The sequence below is a fragment of the Perna viridis genome, chromosome 9 (assembly GCF_037379345.1).
Source record: "Perna viridis isolate PV_CMFRI_1.1 ecotype Kerala chromosome 9, ASM3737934v1, whole genome shotgun sequence".
Classification (NCBI taxonomy): domain Eukaryota; kingdom Metazoa; phylum Mollusca; class Bivalvia; order Mytilida; family Mytilidae; genus Perna; species Perna viridis.
The window spans coordinates 23,861,722-23,882,277 of NC_142453.1; the positions used below are offsets into that span (position 1 = coordinate 23,861,722).

The following is a 20,556-nucleotide window of genomic DNA, read 5'->3' on the forward strand; positions in this document are numbered from 1 at the left end:
GTGATTTAACTGAACAAAGAACTTGTTCCTTGCGTCGCCGTCTCAATGCAAAGCCGAATTCAATTCATTGTTGTAAAACGTCAAGGATATCCCTTATTCACTATAACATTGCCATCGCGTATTGTCGCGTACGTTTTATGAAATTAGGTACTATAAAAACCCACCACAGAATCTCCAGTAGTATACAGTAGACTAAACGTGCTTTTCGTTTGTAATTGTTTTTGTGTGTATATTTGTTTGCTTTCTTTTACTAAACTTTGGTATCCGCCAGTTTCATAATTAAAGATCGCTCCCTTAATGGAAAGATATCTGTAGAAAACACGAGATGGTGTACATGAACAAAATAAGGCAATATATCATAATGTTATAAACTAAAACAGATGTAATCCTAATCATTTGTCTGTCATACTTTTTCACCTTGATGTATGTAAACAAGACAAAATTTATACCTTGTGGTTTAAGCTAGCATCATATTACATGCACGACGCACTGTATACTAATGACAGAATATAATTAGACAGGTATATTTGGTGCATTAATTTTTTTCTTTCTAGTCATTCAAAAGGCGGAATGGTCAGCACAACTTGTAGCACCAAGTTGCTGATCCTTGGAGATTTGGGATTGGGGCATATCAATAAGCAATTGATAGCAGATACAATCCTCTTTCCAGTAAATAAATTTCTGGATTGATACCCCTTTAATTAATTCTTGGATCCGTTCTTGTGGTTAGTACTTGTTCTACAATAATAAATACGTTATATGTCTGGAACGGAAAACCATGTCGCGGGAAACCGTTATAATTTATTTTGCATCTTTGATATTCTTCTGTGCAGTGGCGGATCCAAAAGGGGGTGCAGGGGTTAGCACACCTTTTTATTGGAAACTTGTCATTTTCATGTGTACAATTGACAAAAAAATGGCAAACAATGTCCCAGCACCCTACCCCTTTTTGAGGAACCTCGGCTGGAACCCCTTCTTTTCAAACTGTCCATCCGGCCGAGCTGTGGAGCATATTCCGGTTAAAAAAGCAAAAGCAGTTTGTATAAAATACCCCCATAAGAATAACGAATTGCAGCACTTATTGGATACTTATATTCAATTTTAAGTAGCTGATAGACCTTAGATTCTGTCTTAGGGAAGGGGCTATTTTTGTTTTGTTTTCTTTGACTCACTACGACAAAACGTTATAAGGTTGAAAAATGCCTTTAATTAACTAGTATAGACCCCAATGCAGACATTCGAATATTTTTACCATACTGAATTTGAAATGTGTGTTACATTTTTGTTTTATGTAATCACGTTAAACAGGCTGCAAAATCAAAGTACTTTTTACATAAACATAAAACTAGATATTAACATAAATGGTTGTCACCGCAAGCCTACGAAACGACAAGTTGTAATTAATGTAACATGTACTAAACACACATCGTATAAACATTCCATGTAGATTAAAAGACGTAACCCATCGAAACAAATTGACATTTCAATGTAAAAATGTTTTTCTTGATCGGGGCTCCGATGGGTTTTATGGCGACCTCATATACCTTTTTGTACCTTTTTGTTCGAGTCTTTAATGTTCGATTGCTATCTTTGGGATATTAGAACTTGTACATAATTTATATACGATTTTATAGGTTCCATGGAATAGATGGTTTTGTTATTTATATATACATAATCAGCTTTCTCTTTTGGGGAAAGTCTAATTTTGACCCGGATTATAAGACGATACAGGATACAGAAATGCAAAAAGCAACTTTTAATTTCACCCAGTTTAGGTCGTAATTTATCAAAACACTGGTAGTTTCAAACACTAGGCAGAGATGAACCTATAGTATACTCGATTGATGGCATATCACAGATAAAATGGCATATATATGTTATTAACACTATAAAATTTACAACAACAAAAAAAACGTTTATATTACTCATTTTCTTCACAAGAATACCAATTTTTGGAATAACAAAAAAATTGTCGATTATTTTAGTGTATACAAATTTCGTTTGCTGCAGATTGACGGCGAAAATATGTCTTGTATATCTTTAAATTCACGACACATTTCATTGGCGGCGAACACCATTTTTTCATCTGTATTTAGTGAGCAAAGGCAAAAGTTTATTATTTCTTTCATCCATGTAAAACTTTTTACACTTTTAAGTTGATGTATAGTAATAAGCAGTTGCTTTTGAGGAAGTTCTATAAATATTTTACCAATTTACAATAGGCTAAAGGGTCGTGTGACTGTAAGTGTCAGATAGAGCACTGTAGGTACCCTGAGCTATTAAAACATACTGGGAAAAAACGTATAATAGTTACCAACCTGTTTTTCCGCAGCACCATGTATACAAATTTGACATCTTTGGTATTCATATTTCATATTTGTCACCTTCGTTGGCATACTATGCAAGGGAAAACAGGTTGAAGTAGCAAATAATGTGTATGTAAAGTACTAGAACTAATAACATACGAAAATGGAATTCTATGGTGTTCGATTAGCCAAGCGTAGTGGCGTTTTTGCCTTTTTAGTTCATTTGTCACCCTTTTAAAAAGAGCGTCGTTTACATTATCTATAAATGATTGTTGTTATGATATTAGAAATTCAAAAGTTATAACTGTTAAATACAGTCACGGTGCAGGTTTGAAGCAAAAGTACATGCAGGATAATCATATCGTCGTGTTACATAAGTGATTTCTTTTAATGTACCATAGACTAGCAATCCAGCCAGACACTTGTTAAGGAGTTAAATGTCATTGTGTTTACAATTTTGTTTTCTGTCAAAGTCACTTTACTTCCTTAGAAAGTGTCAAACATCAGGAAGACATCTTTGGTGTAAGTACGTTTCATTGTTGATTCTTATAGAACTTTTAATGTGTTCACAATGCTATTGTTTTCAATACAGTTAAGAAATATAATTGCTAACCGAATTTACAAAATTGTTGCATGGTTTATAAATAAATTGAATGGAACTGGAACTACACTTACCGTCTGTTGTTTTGTTATACTTTGATTTATAATCTCATTTTTTTTGGGGGGGATGGGGATGTCAAAATCCGTTTTTGTCTACTGTTAATTTTAGAAATTATAAGATATAGAATATTAGATATCTGAATACGTTTGAAAGATATTAGTATATAAAATATCTGAAGTGAAATCTGTTAGATATAACGATATCTTAATTACAATATCAGATAGGCACTATATGACATTTTTATAGACATATCGAATATAAAAACATATATTTATTTTTTCCATCAATGAATACCCCCCCCCCCCCACGAATGTTAAAAGACAGTTGATTTTATAGAATGCGTTGGAAATCCCAGTCATTAGCGCACTTCCTCCTCTAACACCAGTCACCCCCTTTCGTAATTTCAGGATCCGCCATTACTTATATATCAATGAAGATATTTATTATACTTTTGAGACATTGTATACGTTAATTTGAATATTTCTCTTTAATAAGATATGAGATTTCTCAGTCTTTTCCGATGTGAAAAAGATGTCATCACGAAGGCCAACGAAGATTTTTTATAAGTTTGTGAGTCTTTATTGACAGGTGCGGATCGGAAAAAAAGCCTGCCGGGCGTACACTAAAATAGGGTTGTTTTTTGTTTTGTTGTTTCTTTGTTGTTTGGGGTTTTTTTAGTAGTGAAATCTTGATTTTTCCTAAATTTTACCGTGGAGTTCCCCAAATTGTTTTGCCTCCTTTCACCTTATATACAGGGTCATTCCCTGATGGAATTAATGTTGTTGTGTCGAGATTGCTTTGCTGGCAAATGTATTTAAATTATCTTGAATGGCGAAGATGTGCTATAAAATGACCTTCCATGGTTGTACATGGAAAAGTAATTGATGTCTTCATTTTGATTTATCGAATCAATCATTATAATGTACAAAAATGCGGTCAATGGAAATGAATCGTCTTAAAGGTTATATTTTCATATTTTATATGTTGATTGAAGATGTAATCGGTCATTATTACGTTTGTTTGTTTGTTGGGGTTTAACGCCCGAGCAGCAATATTTCAGCTATATTCAGTCGAGTCATTATTACGAGGGTAATGTATAATTCCTTCAAGTCATTTTTTCGATAAATGAAATAAAGAACAAAACGCATTCATTGGTAATCTTGCTAATTAGACCATTATTCGTGTCTCTTAGCAAAGTCTCCCGTCCGCCCAATCTCTTTTGACGAATTTTTTAAAAATAAAATTCACACTATGTGACCTTGCAATATCTGCTGGATATCATTGCAGCTTTAAGTTTACACAGAAATATAATTAAATCCTGCTAGATTTGATTGCCTAAAAGGTACTTTTTTTATAATGTGTGTGTGTTTTTTGTGGGGTGTATTTTTGTTTTTATTCCTTTTTTTCATTTAAACATGCATATATCTGTATTTTCTACTCTACTCTACATTCAATTTTCAAGGCCGGAAGAAAATCTTCCAATATCTGTTTCCACTTTTTTTGTTTAAAGTTAAAACTGTCAGAACTATCAAAATTTACATTGAAAGCACTGACAAAACCTACCTTGGAATTTACAAAAATACATTGACAACACTGTCAAAACCTACCTTGGAATTTACCAAACTTACATTGACAACACTGTCAAAACCTACCTTGGAATTTACAAAAATACATTGACAACACTGTCAAACCTACCCCGGAATTTACCAAACTTACATTGACAACACTGTCAAAACCTACCTTGGAATTTACCAAACTTTCATTAATAACACTGTGAAAACCTACATAGGAATTTACCAAATTTACATTAACAACACTGTCAAAACATACCTTTGAATTCGCCAAACTTACATTGATAGCTTTGTCAAAACAAAACTTGGAATTTACCCCAGTAGGGAACCAGATTCCTACAAAAAAATACATGAATTTATATTCTCTAAAAGCTGTATTTGAGAAGATAAATTATTAACTCTTTAACTGTAATTTTGATCATTTCTGTGTTATTTATTACCGCTGCAACAAGACTCGACTTTCTCAATCCGCCTATCCGTCACATCCTTTTTAATTAGAAATAATGGGTTTAGGTGTGCGTTATACATGTAATATTCTAATACCGGTACCTAAACTTTATCCTCGCAGTTGACACTGCGTCTTTTTGTTCTACACTGTGTATGTTGAATCATCAAGTAACAGACCATGAACAAGACTTAGTCTTAACTATAATGTAAGATTTAAGATGATTTGCAGTGACACACTAAGAACATCGGAACCCTTTATGGTTTCATGTGTGGTCTAACAAAATACATTCAAAACTGAAGTCTTATATCATTCCACTTAAATGCGCGGTTAGCTCATCACATGGTCTTTTGCCAAGTCTGCAAATGACTTTAGTAGATGCGTTTGTCTGCTACTGAGGTTGTGACTGGAAATTAATATCACAATGTTTTCTACTGCAATTAAAGCGTGTCACATCACGTCTATACCCAGGTAGCACAAGAACGTAACAAAAATATTTAAGAAACGTTTCCTGAAAAGATATTTTAGAAATGTTTTTAAAACGTAAAAATGTATGGTTACAGTAATGTTATAATAACGTTTTCAAAAACCATTCACTATGAAATTATTGTAATGTTTTTCAATAACATTCTTACAAAACATTTTTGAAACAAATTTCAGAAACAATTATAACACATTTTAATAAAATGTTATTATAACATTTTTCAAACTATTTGTTTAACTGTTTTCAAATGTTCACTGCTAAATTGTTCAAACCTAATTTTACTGTTTTGAAACTGTAATTATGAATCATTTTAATGGGTATTGAGGATATGTATATATCAGTACAGACAATCTAAATTATGAATATTTTAATGCAAAAATCGCATACACATACAACATATTTAACATGAGATAATAAATTTGTAGAGTTCTCTATATTGTGTAGATGTAGCTACAAACTAAACAAAATTTCAAAAATAGGTTTTGTCAGTTCACTTATTCATCTTTAGGCATCTCAAGCAGCATCCATTTTCCTTTCTTTGGTGTTATGAAAAAAAGATGTACAGGATTAATAGTATAGTCACAGTATACGTAGTTAGAATTCAAACACTGAGAGAAAAAATAAACAAATTGATTACGTATTACTTAAAAAATAATTCGCAATGCATGTATGTGTCAATCATGGAAATACTATTGTCTGCTAGATTAATACATGCTGTTTTGTGTCCAGATTTTATTTGCACATAAAACCATGAGTTTTTAGATTTTTTCAGGTTTTTAAGCTGAAATTGTTATGAGCAGAACTATATACACCTTTAAAATGTATGTCGTCTTCAAACAGGAAGTTGATATCCACGGAAATATGGAACCAAACTTCAAACATGTGTTCTATAATTGAAAGTATCTTGAAATTCAGCTAAAAACAGAAGTGAATCCAAGAGGGGCCCCCTCATAACAGAAAAATAATTTGATTTTATAGAAAATTAACAATACTACCCACATTGAGTCCCCTCAGAGGCCATATATCCCCACCTTTTCGGAGTTTCTGGGTCCGCCACTGATTTATGTAAAAAAAGTTATTGTGATCAATTCAAGACTATTATCTGAATATAATAGCATTAAAGCCTATGATTTTTCAACACTGTATACTTCTATTCCCCATACTAAGTTAAAATCCCGACTTAAAAACATTATACATCGTTATTTTTCCAAAAAGATGGTACACCTAGATACAAATATACTGTTCTTGGTAGAGATTCCTCATACTTTGTAAGAAAAATTCCAAATCATCTTCCAGACATACAGAAGAAGATGTTTACAAAATGCTGGAATTTTTAATCGACAATATATTTGTCCAGTGTGGTGGACGTGTTTTTCAACAAACGGTCGGCATTCCAATGGGAACAAATTGTGCTCCTTTACTTGCTGACCTATTCCTTCACTCTTATGAGGCTGACTTTATTATAGTTGATCTAATCCGAAAGAAAGAATATCGTTTGGCTAGATCCTTTAATCTCAGTTTCCGCTATATAGATGACGTATTATCTTTAAACAATCCTAATTTCGGGGATTTGATACATTACATATACCCCCAAAGAACTTGAGATAAAGGGTACTACAGACACTGTGAAGTCAGCCTCATATCTTGACCTACACTTAGAAATCGATGGTAAAGGAAAACTATTGACCAAACTTTACGACAAACGTGATGACTTTTCATTGGATCGTTATGGCGAATCCATCTGCACCATGAAAACTGATTTATTCAACGGGTCATAGTTTGCCTTTCCTCGTTTGTCTACCCCGGACTTGACTTTTTATGAGCAACTCGGCGGGTGTTTCTAGAAAAGCAGAGGACGCTTACCCTACCAGTGTACCTGGTCCATGCTCCCAGTTTTTAGGGGGGTCCGAGTTGCTCATTTGCTTTTTTACTTTGTATGTATGATTTTAGTTCCTTTATGTTCTTTGTTGTGTATGTCTGTTTTCTATGTCTGGTCTTTGTCCCTGGTTTGCATTCTTTCGATTACCGCTATAACCTTGGTTCCCTTGATTACTCTATCGCATATTGCAGACAAATGAATGGACAGACACATGGAAAAATTAACAAAAGCCATGATCACTCGTCATGGTCCAATCAAATTCTCATCACTATCAAAAGCTTACCATTAAAAAAAAATAATAATCTTGGTTTATTGGGAACATTAAATCATTAGGTACGAGCCTTTTTTGCAATCCGTATTCCCTGAGAGATCATGTGTATTTCTTATAAAGAAAGAAATTGGAAGTAACAACCATTATATAATCAAAACACAATAAAAAGGAAATAAGAAATCACTTGTGTGTTCGTCTTCGCAGCGTGATGTTGTCCAGATACTAGGAAATTGTAAATTGACGTATTGACCAGTCAAGGTGACGCAAACTAGCATTAATTCAAAGTACTTTGGCATGCAGTTTTTTTAACTATTTAATTAACAAAGAACTGTACTTGTTGGATAGATCCAGTTCTTTAAATCATCTTCAAAATAGTTTTTTGCTCCTTGCACACGTGTGTAAAATAATACGCACACTGATAAAGATTCATTCTGACCTATATCAACAGCAGCATTTGGCACACCATGTAATTGTATATTATCTTACTGTTTCTATGGAGATGTCATCATGTATACAGGATGTTGGTTAATTGGATGACAAGGATCAGTAAAATAGGATGAATTAATTGTAAATCAAATATGCATAACAAATTAAGAAGACTAGTATTACATGTACATGTAAAATACATGTGCATAATATTCTTGTTCGTTCGTTTTTTAAATATATAATGATGTAATTATATAAAGCCTATATTGTTTTATAGTGCTAGATTATAAGGATTTCAATTTCATTGCCTATTTATTTTGTACGGTATTCTATATTTGATATTTATGAAAAAAAAATTTCTATGTTTTGCTAATAGTATCTTTTTTTCCATTGATTTCTCATTACCTTTATCATTTTCGTATTTATATACATATTTTAATCATGAAAATGCAAAAAATACACACAAAATCATTAATGCGATGTCCTCTCTCGGGGGTCACATCAATCATTATCTCTGTCTTAGTAAACTATTTCCATAACATTTTCAGCTTAAGCATGATATATATTTTGGAAAAAAAAACCTTTAAAAACTAAACATGGATGAATATTTTCAAAATGTTTCACCTATATGTAATTTTAAAATAGTTTAGACACATTTTCGTTTTAAAACGTTTTTAAAAAATAATATATCAAAATGTTTTTTCTTACATTTCTACACTATTTATTGAACATTTCAGAAAACCTTATTAAAACCATATCTGGAAATGTGTTCAATCTGTTTCAAAGGAATGTAATGAAAACATTATCAGAAAATATTTTTGTAACATATGAGAAATATTTTTATAACATATGAGAAATGTTTTTATAACATTTCCAAATAATGTTTTAAAAATAGATCCAAAAACATTTCAGTGGCATGTTATTTAAACATATAAAAAATATTAATACAGTTCTGAAAACCTTTTTTCAAACTTAAACGGCAAAATGTTTCAAAAACGTTATCGGAACATTTTGAAAAAAATCAAAATGTTTTAAAAACGTTTTTAAAATGTTTTGCTGATATGTTTTAGCATACTATCAATAAACCCTAAATAAAATGTTTCGAAAAAGGTTCATGCTACCTGAGTAGTCGATCATTTACCTTTTGCTTATATTCATCAATCTGATGTATGCTTTTTGACAAGTGTTTCTAATATTTTTCATATGACTGTATGCTATATTGGCATGCGTGAAAATTTTGTCCGCTTATTGAACATGTGAATATCTGTGAGGAATAATTAAAAAATTCTTTACCAGGTATTTTAATCATTAATTGTATGTACAGACTTGCTGCCATAGCCTACACTTTCCCCCGAATTCTGTGAAAGTGAGACACTGATTTTTTTCAAGATAATTATCGACACTAAAACCGAATTGGCGGATAAAATAATCGGAAAAATGCATTACGTTTTTCAGATCTTTTAAAGAAAATTTCGTTTGCGCATAAACAATGTAATAAAAATTTACAGCAATGGCATACTTAAATTCACTTATGTAAATTATCAGCATAACAGTTAGAATCATTAAAGTTGTGCATGTAAATTCAACGCTCTGGCGCCATGCTTCACTGTTCGATAAATTAAAATTAATCTAAAGAATAAATGTCAAGTACACGACGGGTACTGGAATGTAACGTCAAAGCTTAATTCTGCATTGTGTAACTAAAACGGCTGAGGAGTGGCTCCCAGCTTCACGATTCGATAATTTTGGACCTACTTTATTTATAAATAGATGACGGGTACCCAAATGTAACGGTGTGCAACGTTGCCTTAATTTTGTGTTGTAGTCTATATGAGTTCAACTTATGATTTATTTCAGCTTCTAGTCAATGACCAACTCCGAATATTTCTAAATAATTAACCTCTATTTTCATTACTATTAAAAGCTACAAATTCAATAAGGAAAAGTTTCATCTCCCAATTCATTTCTTTTAATGACTACGAACATAATTCGATGCTTTAAGAGGGGATCAACATATTAATTGGATATAAAGATCTGATCAATGCTTTGTTCTTGACGTTATTACCCCAAATCTAGCCAACTTGAATTGTTGTGAATGATTATTTGTAATGCTGGTAATTTTGATGGTATTGTCATAAACTAATTATTTAGTATGTTCTGAGCTAGCTGTCAGTAACTGTGAGCGTTCTCTAAGGTGGTATTTCATTTTGTATACATGGTGTATGTTTGGGTTTTCCACGGAGAAAATTGGATGTATAAGCGAATGAATCTCATGGTGTGTTTGTTTGTTTGTTTCAGTTCATTGTTACCTTATATTAAATGGGGTGCTTAAAGCCTAGTAAAGCCTACCGCAGATTTCAATTCCCTGTGCACATTTAGATGTTGGTCATTGATATGTCTTTTTGTTGTTATACATGTATTACATGTGGTTTGATTTTAAAGAATTGCAATCGTTCTGGTACTGTGGATTTTATTACGTTTGTTGTGGGAGGCATTCAGAGCTTGAATAAAGGTGTGTTTTTGTGGTCTATGAAAGTATTTAGTGATTCGGATTTAGGTTATACTCTAATGCATTTTTGCGTTTCTCAAATTCCGTTCTGAAGGAAGTTTATTCATGTATGTCAAACACCAAGCTGCGAACAGCGTCAGGCGTTCTAAATTCACTGTAGACGCTACCGCCATCCCTCTCAGAAAATGCAGGAATCTTGCAAAGTCGGCAAAAGTGAATGATTTTACGCGACGTTATCCGGTTAGTAAGAGATGAAACGAACGTCTGCCGCTGCGTGGAGCTTGGTCAGACACCTACACAATTCACTTTTATTTTTAATTTAGAAACAGTAACAGACCACACAACAAGTAATAGTTTGTCAAGATAAATATTGTATATAGATTAGCACTTTGCAAGGATTATCGTTCTTAGTTTGGTTGTTTTTTTGAAGAGGAATTTGAATGTGTGGTTTTCTTTAAAATATAGATCTATATAGAAAGAACTGTAGTTACGCAAAATATTGTGTATGAAAATCGTAAAAGCATCGTTTGTTCGGTTGGTCTTTCTGCACCTCGTATTTAACACGACCATTGGCAGTGTCCGAGTTTTACATGGAACGGTACACACAGACTGCCCGTCAATTCTATAGTAATGAGACCTATTCAAATAAGTTCTGAGAATTTTACATTAACTTGCATGTACATGCACATTTTTTTGTTGTTGACACATACTACAATTATGTAATAGTATTCCAAGTTTATTAATGGAAAGCATAGAAAATTCATTAAATTGTGTAATCGTAGAAAATAATTCATCAACCATTGAGAACATCCTAATCTAAGAGACAAGTTAAATATCAAAGATTCATAAAGCACGTTTGATGAGTCAGGATAATGGTCCAGAGGTTCTTCATTGGGAAGAACAGATATAAAAAGTCATTCAGAACGCCGACTTTTTGTATCGTTAGTTAATTTGTCCCCATTGTGTTCTAATAAAGTGTATTTTATCACAGGTTAAAATGATCATCTACCATTTAGGTTTTTTTCTAAATTATCAAGAATTCGGCTATTTTCCAAAGTTGATGGTATGAAAATGTAATGATCAACACAACGCCGCGAACATTGAAAAGATTTGTTTTTAGGGTAATTAATTATGCTTTGTTGAATGTATGAAATAGTTTGAGAAAAGGGTTTTTTTTATGGGGACGGGTGAAAATATAAGAGTCGCTATGACTTCAATGGTTACTCACCATGTTTTTTTTTCTTATTAGTAGTGCGATAGATTAAGCATTTCCTCACCAAAGATGTTAGATGATCACAAGCCAACTACTGCCGAAAGTAAGTCTTGGTGTAATATATAGAGTTCTTGGATGCATTATCTAGTGCTTAACTGTGATGTCTAGCTTGTGAACCGAACTTTCAATAAAGCGACTAACAGGAATATTTTATTACTTTGTATTCGCGGGCAACTATAGTTTCTATGTACTTTGAATTCGTTTAAAACACTCACTTGTCTATGCAACTACGTGTTTCATGTATGGAAATAGTACTAAATATTTCATTTTGTAATATGAATTTAATAGTTGAAGTAAATCCAGCATGTTTTAGAAATGATATATTATTCAAGAAACTTAATAATGTTTTTTTTTTTCTCATCGAACATTTACAGTAATGTCCATTCTCAACCAAAACATCATTCAATGTAGTTTTAAAATGTTATCGTATAGTCTTTTAGTTTCGTAATTTTGCTTATGTCGTTGAAAAAAGAGTTCATAACGGTTCTTTTGAAACTTACGTAAACAGAACAATATTTCACTCCCACGAGCATCGGATAAAAAACAGTAACCTTCCCAGTGACTGTTTGTATCTTGAGGTAATGCTCATTCAAGCTCAGAACAGCTCTGACGTTCGAAAATCACTTGAAATTCTGGAGGGTTGTCTGCAGCGGTTAGTTAGAGAGACGGCTGCCGCTGTGCGTAGTTTGTTATGCCCATTAATAATTTTCATGACGTTTCTGCCGCTGCATGCCGTACTACTTTTCTTGATATGTTGGTTGCTGGTAGATAAACAACCATTGTATATAGTCTGTCAGTCATGAATGAAATATTTAAATGTAGTCAATTGCACTGTATATGTCCTCTGCAAGTACTTAAAGTTGTGGGGTCAAACAAAAATGGAGTGAAATTGATTAGTGCAATAAACGAACTTAAATACTGTTTAATAAGTATTTCTTTGTACAAACACATCGGCAATATTGTCACATAAACTAAAAGCATTTTTTTACAAAAAGAAATCAGTAAATCAATATTAAAATAATAATATATTCATATGCACTAAGGTATCAAACAATTGATTTTAGGTGGATGCTAGTATAGAAACACTTATATTTTCCAGGGGGGTTTATTCATAATTTTTATGCTGTTTTTTCTTCACTATTTGTTTTGTTCTGACTTTCTGACCTTGTAATCAACCTGGTCCGTCCTTTTTTTTCAGCTACCCCGTAGAATTAAAATGGTTGCTCACGTAAATTATTCCAATGTGGTAATCTAGACAAATAACACAATTCTGACAATATAACAATAACAGTATACATAAGTCACAAATGGAACTCTTTCCAGGACCGTCCGTGCAAAAACTTAATTTATCTTTCGTTCTATTATTCTTGGCCAAATGCAATACTTTCATTTAAAATTTCTATCAGTGCTTGTTGAAGGGAACCAAGATTCTAGCGGAAATCAAAAGAATGTAACCCAGAGACAAAGACCTGACATGTAAAACAGACAAACACAACAAAGAACATAAAGTAACTAATATAACGCGGACACTAAAAACCAACTTTTGAACAAACTTTTAAGCTTTTGTAGATCATTTAATCCAATGAGTTTTTCCATGTTCTTTTAGTCTATGGTTATGGAATATTGGCAAACGCAATATGCTGTCTCTGTTCCATAGGAGGGGCAGTGATCCTGCCGTGTGCAAAACGGTTCTCTAGAGCCTACCATGTATTCTTGTCCATCTTTCTTGGACTTGCAGTGGGCACATTGTTCACAGGTGCTATTGTTCATCTGATGCCGGAGGTATGTATCTACATGTGCGAAAGAGTATTCAAGGGAACCAAGATTCTAGCGGAAATCAAAAGAATGCAACCAGGAACAAAGACCAGACATGGAAAACAGACATACACAACAAAGAACATAAAGTAACTAAAATCATACATACAAAGTAACAAATGAGCAATTCGGAATCCACTAAAAACTGGGAGCATGGACCAGGTGCACCGGTAGGATAAGCATCCTCTGCTTTTCTAGAAACACCCGCCGAGTTGCTCATAAAAAGTCAAGTCCTGGGTAGAGGAAAGAAGAAAGGAAAACTATGACACGTTGAACACATCAGTTTTCATTGTGCAGATGGATACACAGTAACGAAATGATTACATAATGTGGTTGTATCATTTTTCAAAGAGCTTTGCAGTGGTTTTGATCTATTAAAGCTCTGTAAACATTTGAATATGTTTTCAAAATAAAAACTTATTTATAGTTCTAATAGAAAAAACAAAAACAAGACAAAAACAAAAGAATTAAAAAAACAAAAACAAAAGAAGAAAAAATATTCCTTATACCTACTATATCTTGTGGACCAATTAAAATTGAGGTTATAAATACCTATAACCAACAAAATGAATAATTCTGGATGTTCTAACCTTTAAGCATGTTTAACTATTTAGAATAGCCTATCCATAGATTTCATATTAAGTCAAATTGCAATAGTGTTCGTTAGATATATTTACTGGTAACATTGAGTAAGATATGTTCGTTTAATTTGTGAATTTATCCACGCAACCTAGCTACAATGTCAAATATCTCTGTTTTATTTGTTTCTAGGCATTGGGTATACACATCCATGAACACGCATCAAATGATACGGACTCTCACGACGATGAGGAAGAAGGCCACAAAGCGGAAGTACACGTTGCTAACTATATCTGGTACTCTATGATTGTTCTGCTGGGTACATTTATAAATATTCTATTTTTTATTGTTTTGGTAGACTTCTATGATTTGACTGTTTCTTTGTACTTGGTATTTTAGTTATTTCATGTTCTGTGTTGTGTGTGTGTGTGTGTGTGTGTGATTTCCCTGTCTAGTCTTTATCTTGAAATATATTCTTTTAATTTCCGCTCGAATCTTACATTTTTAGTTCCATTGATTACTCTTATTTTACTTATGTTTTTGCTAACTTGTACATAGAGGTATTATTCATTTGGTTTCTTTTATAACAACTACTTTGTGTGTGTCTGTTTTAGGTACATACTTGTTTTATTTAGTGGAAATGATCATGACGCTTACCAAAAAGAGGAAGGTAAATTATGTAAGGCATTAAGAACTGGTAACACGTGTACATGTCGTACACCTGTCATGCCGTCAAAGCCTTTCCACGAAATATGAATTGTTAATCGAGAGTAAGCCCTTTTCAGACATTTGTCCTGTAACTAGTACAAGTCAATGTTTGTGAAAGCTAACTGGATGGATGGGCTGTGTTTACATGTTTAGTGTCAATCAAAAAGGCACCAGTTGAAACAGTGCTTATAATGATTGTTTTTTTTTAGTACATGCATGAAGCTTAAACGAGAATAGAGATATTGGGCTCGGTTTGACGAAAAATCATAATTTTTTTGTTCAAATCTTTCCTCAACTCTAAGTATAAATTACTAGATCGATTAAATTAGAATGAGGATTTTTTTTTAAATTAACTCAAAACAAATGTCAAATTGAGATATTGATGTGAAATCCTGCCTGGTCCTTTTTATGAATTATTTTACACAAAGAAAAGAATTGTAAATGCGAAAGACGTTTTCTTAATTTTTGGCTAGAAGTAAACCTCCCTATTCTAACGGAAATGTGTGGTTTGTATTTATTAAAAGGCTGTCCATGTAAAAATCAGGCAGTTCTTATGGTATGGTTGGCACAGGGTAAATTTTATTCCACTGATTTTTTTTTTATCCAATGTAATGGATCTATCATATGTATGTCAAATAGTATAAAGTGAATGGTTCAATTAAAGAGTTATCTCCCTTTCTTCAATGAATTGCAATGCTTTCTATATACATTTAATTTATTTCTCCAGAATCATTGCAGTTAATCAAAAACCAACATTCAACTTTGAGAAATAAAATGGATGAACATTTTTTTTGAAAAAAAAAATATTGAACTGTGCCACCCACTGCTTGCTTTTTCGCATGGACCCCTCTTAACTGAACATTTTTTTTATCTGGCACCACAAAGGAACTCTTGAAAGCTATGTTTGCTTACACTGTGACACTAAAGCTTTTTTGTCATTTATTGGGAAATAAAACGATGGCGAATGATGGAACAACTGTTAAAATACCAAACACAGAACTGTGGTCAGTCCTAGTAAACACAGCTCTGAGAAGAGAGTACATTGTACCCACGAATATCAGGCGCGGATCTAAATATTTCAGAAAGGGAGACTTCCAGACTATTAATAATTATTTGTATTTTTGTCTTTTGCCCCAAAATTGCATGGAATTTATAAAAGGGTAGAGTCATACCACCGAAACATTCCCTTGGGATCTGTCAATGAGTATAAATGAGTATAAAAACTCAGTCATTCCATTGATTATCTAGTATTTTTCATTATAGGGTTACATCGATGAAGGTGATGACGACACAAACAATACAGTTGTCCTGACAATGCAAAAAACTAATGGTGATTTTTGTAAAATGGATGAGGTAAATAAATTCATGATATTAATGTTGCTGTGGTATATCCACATGAAATAATATTTTAATGAGTGAAATTTCAATTTGGTGTTTTATCTACATAATCCGTCCCCACCTACAGAGTTAATGTATACATGTCCCTATCATTAGTATTCTTAGGCTGTGAAACAAATTAAATATAACTTATTGAAGTAAATATAAAAATTACATTCTGAACAGTTTATCTTTTTGGTTAATGACTTGAAGATATTGAATTCTAATATCTTAAGTATTATACAATGTGCCGAGAACTCGTATTGCAGTCAAGTTAAATCAATGCATCTTCACTTGTATTTTCGTTTTTCACTCTCCAAAAATAGCTTCGAATTAAACCATCTTTAAATCTTTTAGGGGCGCCATTAGAAGGAATTCGAAAAACACCCTTATACGTCCGTAAATGAGTTGATTTCAATCCGTTGTCATAACAACTAACAGAGTTTTCCTTTCATTTATCATTTTAGATTAGTGAATCGACGAGTAATGGTAAAAATGTATCAAGTACAAATGATAAAAAAACGAAGGAAGAAAAAACAGGTTATCATTTTTAGTTAAAGAAATACTAATAGTGTGATGGAAAATTGCACATTGCATATAGAAGTGTGGCTTGTTCATAATTACAAAACATAAAAAGAACTGGTTTATTCTAAAAAAAAAACCAAAGAAATATTATGTAGTTTTAAAAAAGTAACACAAATCCATCCGCAGACCACCGCAGTCCACCGCAGACCTTATAACCATCTCCGCTTTACAACATAAAACTCCGCTATATTATTATAACCTCTGCTACATATGAACATTTTCACTTGGCATGAGCTCTTTCTTATTACTGATCTACAAAGTTTTTTTCCGTGTATTATACTAGTTTCACATTAGTAAAAAAGCGGAAATTTCTTAAAAAATGAAACTAAATGATGCCTCTTGTTAAAAACACAAACTTGACGACAAACGTGATGACTTTTCATTCAGAATTGTTAACTTTCCTTTCATCTGTGGCAACATCCCTTCAGCACCTGGGTATGGAATGTTCATATCACAACTCGTACGTCATGCTAGAGCTTGCCGAAACTACGCAGACTTTTTGTATCGCGCTAGAATTCTAACAAATAGGCTTCTGGAACGGGGTTATGTTGCTACAAGATTGAAGTCATCACTACAAAAGTTTTATATTCGTCATCATGAACTCGTGGATCGTTCCGGTATATCCCTCTGCACAATGAAAACTGATTTGTTCAACATGTCATAGTTTTCCTTTCCTCTTTCGTCTACCCCAGACTTGACTTTTTATGAGCAACTCGGTGGGTGTTTCTAGAAAAGCAGAGGATGCTTATCCTACCGGTGCACCTGGTCCATGCTCCCAGTTTTTAGTGGATTCCGAGTTGCTCATTTGCTTATGTTACTTTGTATGTATGATTTTAGTTACTTTATGTTCTTTGTTGTGTATGTCTGTTTTCCATGTCTGGTTTTTGTCCCTGGATCACATTCTCTTGATTACCGCTTTAACCTTGGTTCCCTTGATTACTCTTTTTAATGACTTAATGCAGGTATAACTCCACTGGCGTTCATGGTTATTGTTGGAGACGCTATACACAACACAGCAGACGGACTGGCGTTAGGCGCAGCATTTACCAGTAGTATAGCAGATGGTGTGTCATTGACTATAGCTATATTTTGTCATGAGCTTCCACATGAATTAGGTATGTAGGTTTGGCAAATTTTACTTTTTTTAGGCTCGAAACAACGAAATTTACTTCCATCAACTTAAGCTTTCAGGTATCTTTTTGAAACCGGCCTTGGATACAATCACGATTAGCCTCCTCTCTGTATATAATTACCTGTAAAATATTGAATTGATTATATAATGTTCGTTTTGAATGAGTAAAAATATGATGTTCATGTTGAAAAATTGATAAGTTTTTTTCTGACACAAACTCATACTGTAGAGTAACCTTTTACTGCTAAGATCCACAGCCAGTAACATCATTTGTATTACTTCTCAAGGAGGTAGACCTAACGTATGGGACGCAACTCTTACAAATCATCGGAACGTTTGTATGCAGCATTTTACATCAATCTCATCTACAAGCATCAAAGTAACTTGGACTGATTTCATTCTGTTTCAAATGAAAGCTTGGTAGGCTTTGGTGAAATTGAATATGATACAAACATATCACTGATTTCAATAGCTATGTCCCTTACCTTAGGTCTACCTCCTTTAACCTGTTTTTATTTCAATAGGAGATTTTGCTGTATTGATAAACAGTGGCATGTCTTTCTGTAAAGCAGTGATGGCCAACCTTCTTTCGTCCCTCACAGCTTTTATAGGATTTATAATAGGGGTACAGTTATCTACAGATGAGACAGCACAACAGTGGATTTTTGCTGTTACTGCCGGAATGTTTCTATATATTTCATTGTCTGATATGGTATGTATCGTTCAAAACACAATATTATGCATGTATATCGTATCAATCTACATCAAATGAAACTTGTAACAATTTCCGTTGCGTGGAGCTTGCCAAATGTACTGTTACTGGATTATCTCTCTTGTATCAATAATGTTCTCATACTTTTCTTTTAGTTGCCCGAGTTAGTGCGACTTGGATCCAAAAGCTACAAGACGTTTTTGTATCACAATATTGGTATCATCCTTGGAGCGTTCATCCTGGTTGTAATTGCTGTTTTTGAGGATAAAATTGATGTACATTAATGTTTAAGAAAAACTGTGAAAAAAAACTTATTTGGTTAAAAAAACGCAATTCGAACAGTGTTTTGTGAGTGTCTGAGATGACAGTTGGTTGCAATATTGTTTTATCATCCATAATTAATTGAAATATTAGGTTTTTATATTACTGTCTAATGATATACCGCTTTCCGTCCGTCCGTTCGTTCGTCCAAAGGTCACACAGAAGTCAAAAACCTTTTAATGTAAAATGGTGTTTTTTGAAGTTTGTTACAATGAATAGAAAATTGATTTTTCTGCCGATGTTTTTTTTTATAATAATGAGAATTTTGGAAAAGGCGGACTTGCGTATCATGAATTTAGAGAATTTTATTATCATCTTTTACAAAATGACTTTTTGTCGTTTTGTCTATTTCTATTTTGCTTAGATGTACAATTGCTTTCAATTTGTCATAAATATGCGGATTTTTTTTTTAATTTCAATGACATACTCATATCATAACACATATTCTACAGATATAGAGGGAAGCGTATACACAAGTAGTTTCGTTGAAACAGAAGAAATCAGGAATTTTTTTTAACAATATGACTTCGTATGAAAGGAAAACGGGCGTTAAACCCCAACAAACAAACAAACAAACATATTTACGGAATGCAAACCATTTTAGCAAGGGACATAACCCACCAACACCCGACAACCTGGTTGACGGTCCCATTGCAATTGGGGAAAGGGAAAACAGTTAACATTTTTCTTTGAAACTTAAACTATTTTTACTTCGGTAAGTACCTGAATGATTTGAAACAAGTTATTTAAAAGTATTCAAGTACTTACCTCGGCTATATTTGAATTTAAAGACTTGTGCTGTCCATCGCTCCAATTTGACAGTAATCCAGTCCATTGGGTGACGTTACTCCCCTTTGTTTAAAATCTTAAAAAAAAAGCCAAAGTCGGGAATATGAAAAAGGACTATTGTCAAACGACGTTTGACTTGAATAATGTTAGAGAGAACTTCAAAAGGCCTGTCTGCAGCGGTTAGTAAGAGAGTAAACGAACGACTGCCGCTGCATGGAGCTTGGCGGTATATGTGATTACTTACGCAGAGCTGTACTAAGGATCTTGCATGGTTCTTAAATTTATGGAGGGTTAAAAGGTGCGAGATCAAGTACATGTATTTATTTAACTAAAATCGTAAATGCTTTACTGAGTTCTTCAGTGTCAAAATATTTGTAGAATTTATGGTACCTTATTTATCCACGATTTCACGGTCGAAATGTTTTTAATTATGTGCCATACAATGCCAGTGGGAACAATGATTATATATAGTTTATTATTTTTTGCACTGTCTTTTTGTGTTATGTTAACCATATTATGTTCTTCTTAATTTCATTTTTTAAAATGCTTTTTCATTTGACTTTGTTTTGATAATTAAATTACACACATGCATGACATTACAATTTAAAAGAATGTCCTTAGGAAGGTTGGATGAAATCTACCCTCCAGTGTGCCCTAAATTTCATTCATTTTGTTTCTTAGTTACTATTCTTTGCAAGAATCTTGATTGGTTT

At 33.0% G+C, this 20,556-nt stretch overlaps 1 protein-coding gene across 5 annotated transcripts; it reads left to right on the top strand.

Annotated features, from left to right (window-relative positions):
- The first annotated feature begins 2,684 nt into the window (after positions 1 to 2,684).
- LOC148607425 (zinc transporter ZIP12-like) lies at positions 2,685 to 20,437 on the top strand. Of its 5 annotated transcripts, none has more exons than XM_088547279.1 (10): positions 2,714 to 2,832; positions 11,802 to 11,868; positions 13,432 to 13,607; positions 14,412 to 14,538; positions 14,834 to 14,889; positions 16,191 to 16,280; positions 16,772 to 16,844; positions 17,852 to 18,004; positions 18,546 to 18,733; positions 18,889 to 20,437. In XM_088547279.1, exons 2-10 carry the CDS (start codon positions 11,835 to 11,837, stop codon positions 19,015 to 19,017), a joined length of 1,026 nt encoding a protein of 341 aa, XP_088403405.1. In that variant the 5' UTR covers positions 2,714 to 2,832; positions 11,802 to 11,834; the 3' UTR covers positions 19,018 to 20,437. The 5 variants fall into 5 exon arrangements, with proteins under 5 accessions (XP_088403403.1, XP_088403405.1, XP_088403404.1 ...); XM_088547278.1 differs by having other exon boundaries at positions 2,721 to 2,828; XM_088547281.1 differs by having other exon boundaries at positions 2,810 to 2,828; positions 11,805 to 11,868.
- The last annotated feature ends 119 nt before the right edge of the window (positions 20,438 to 20,556 follow it).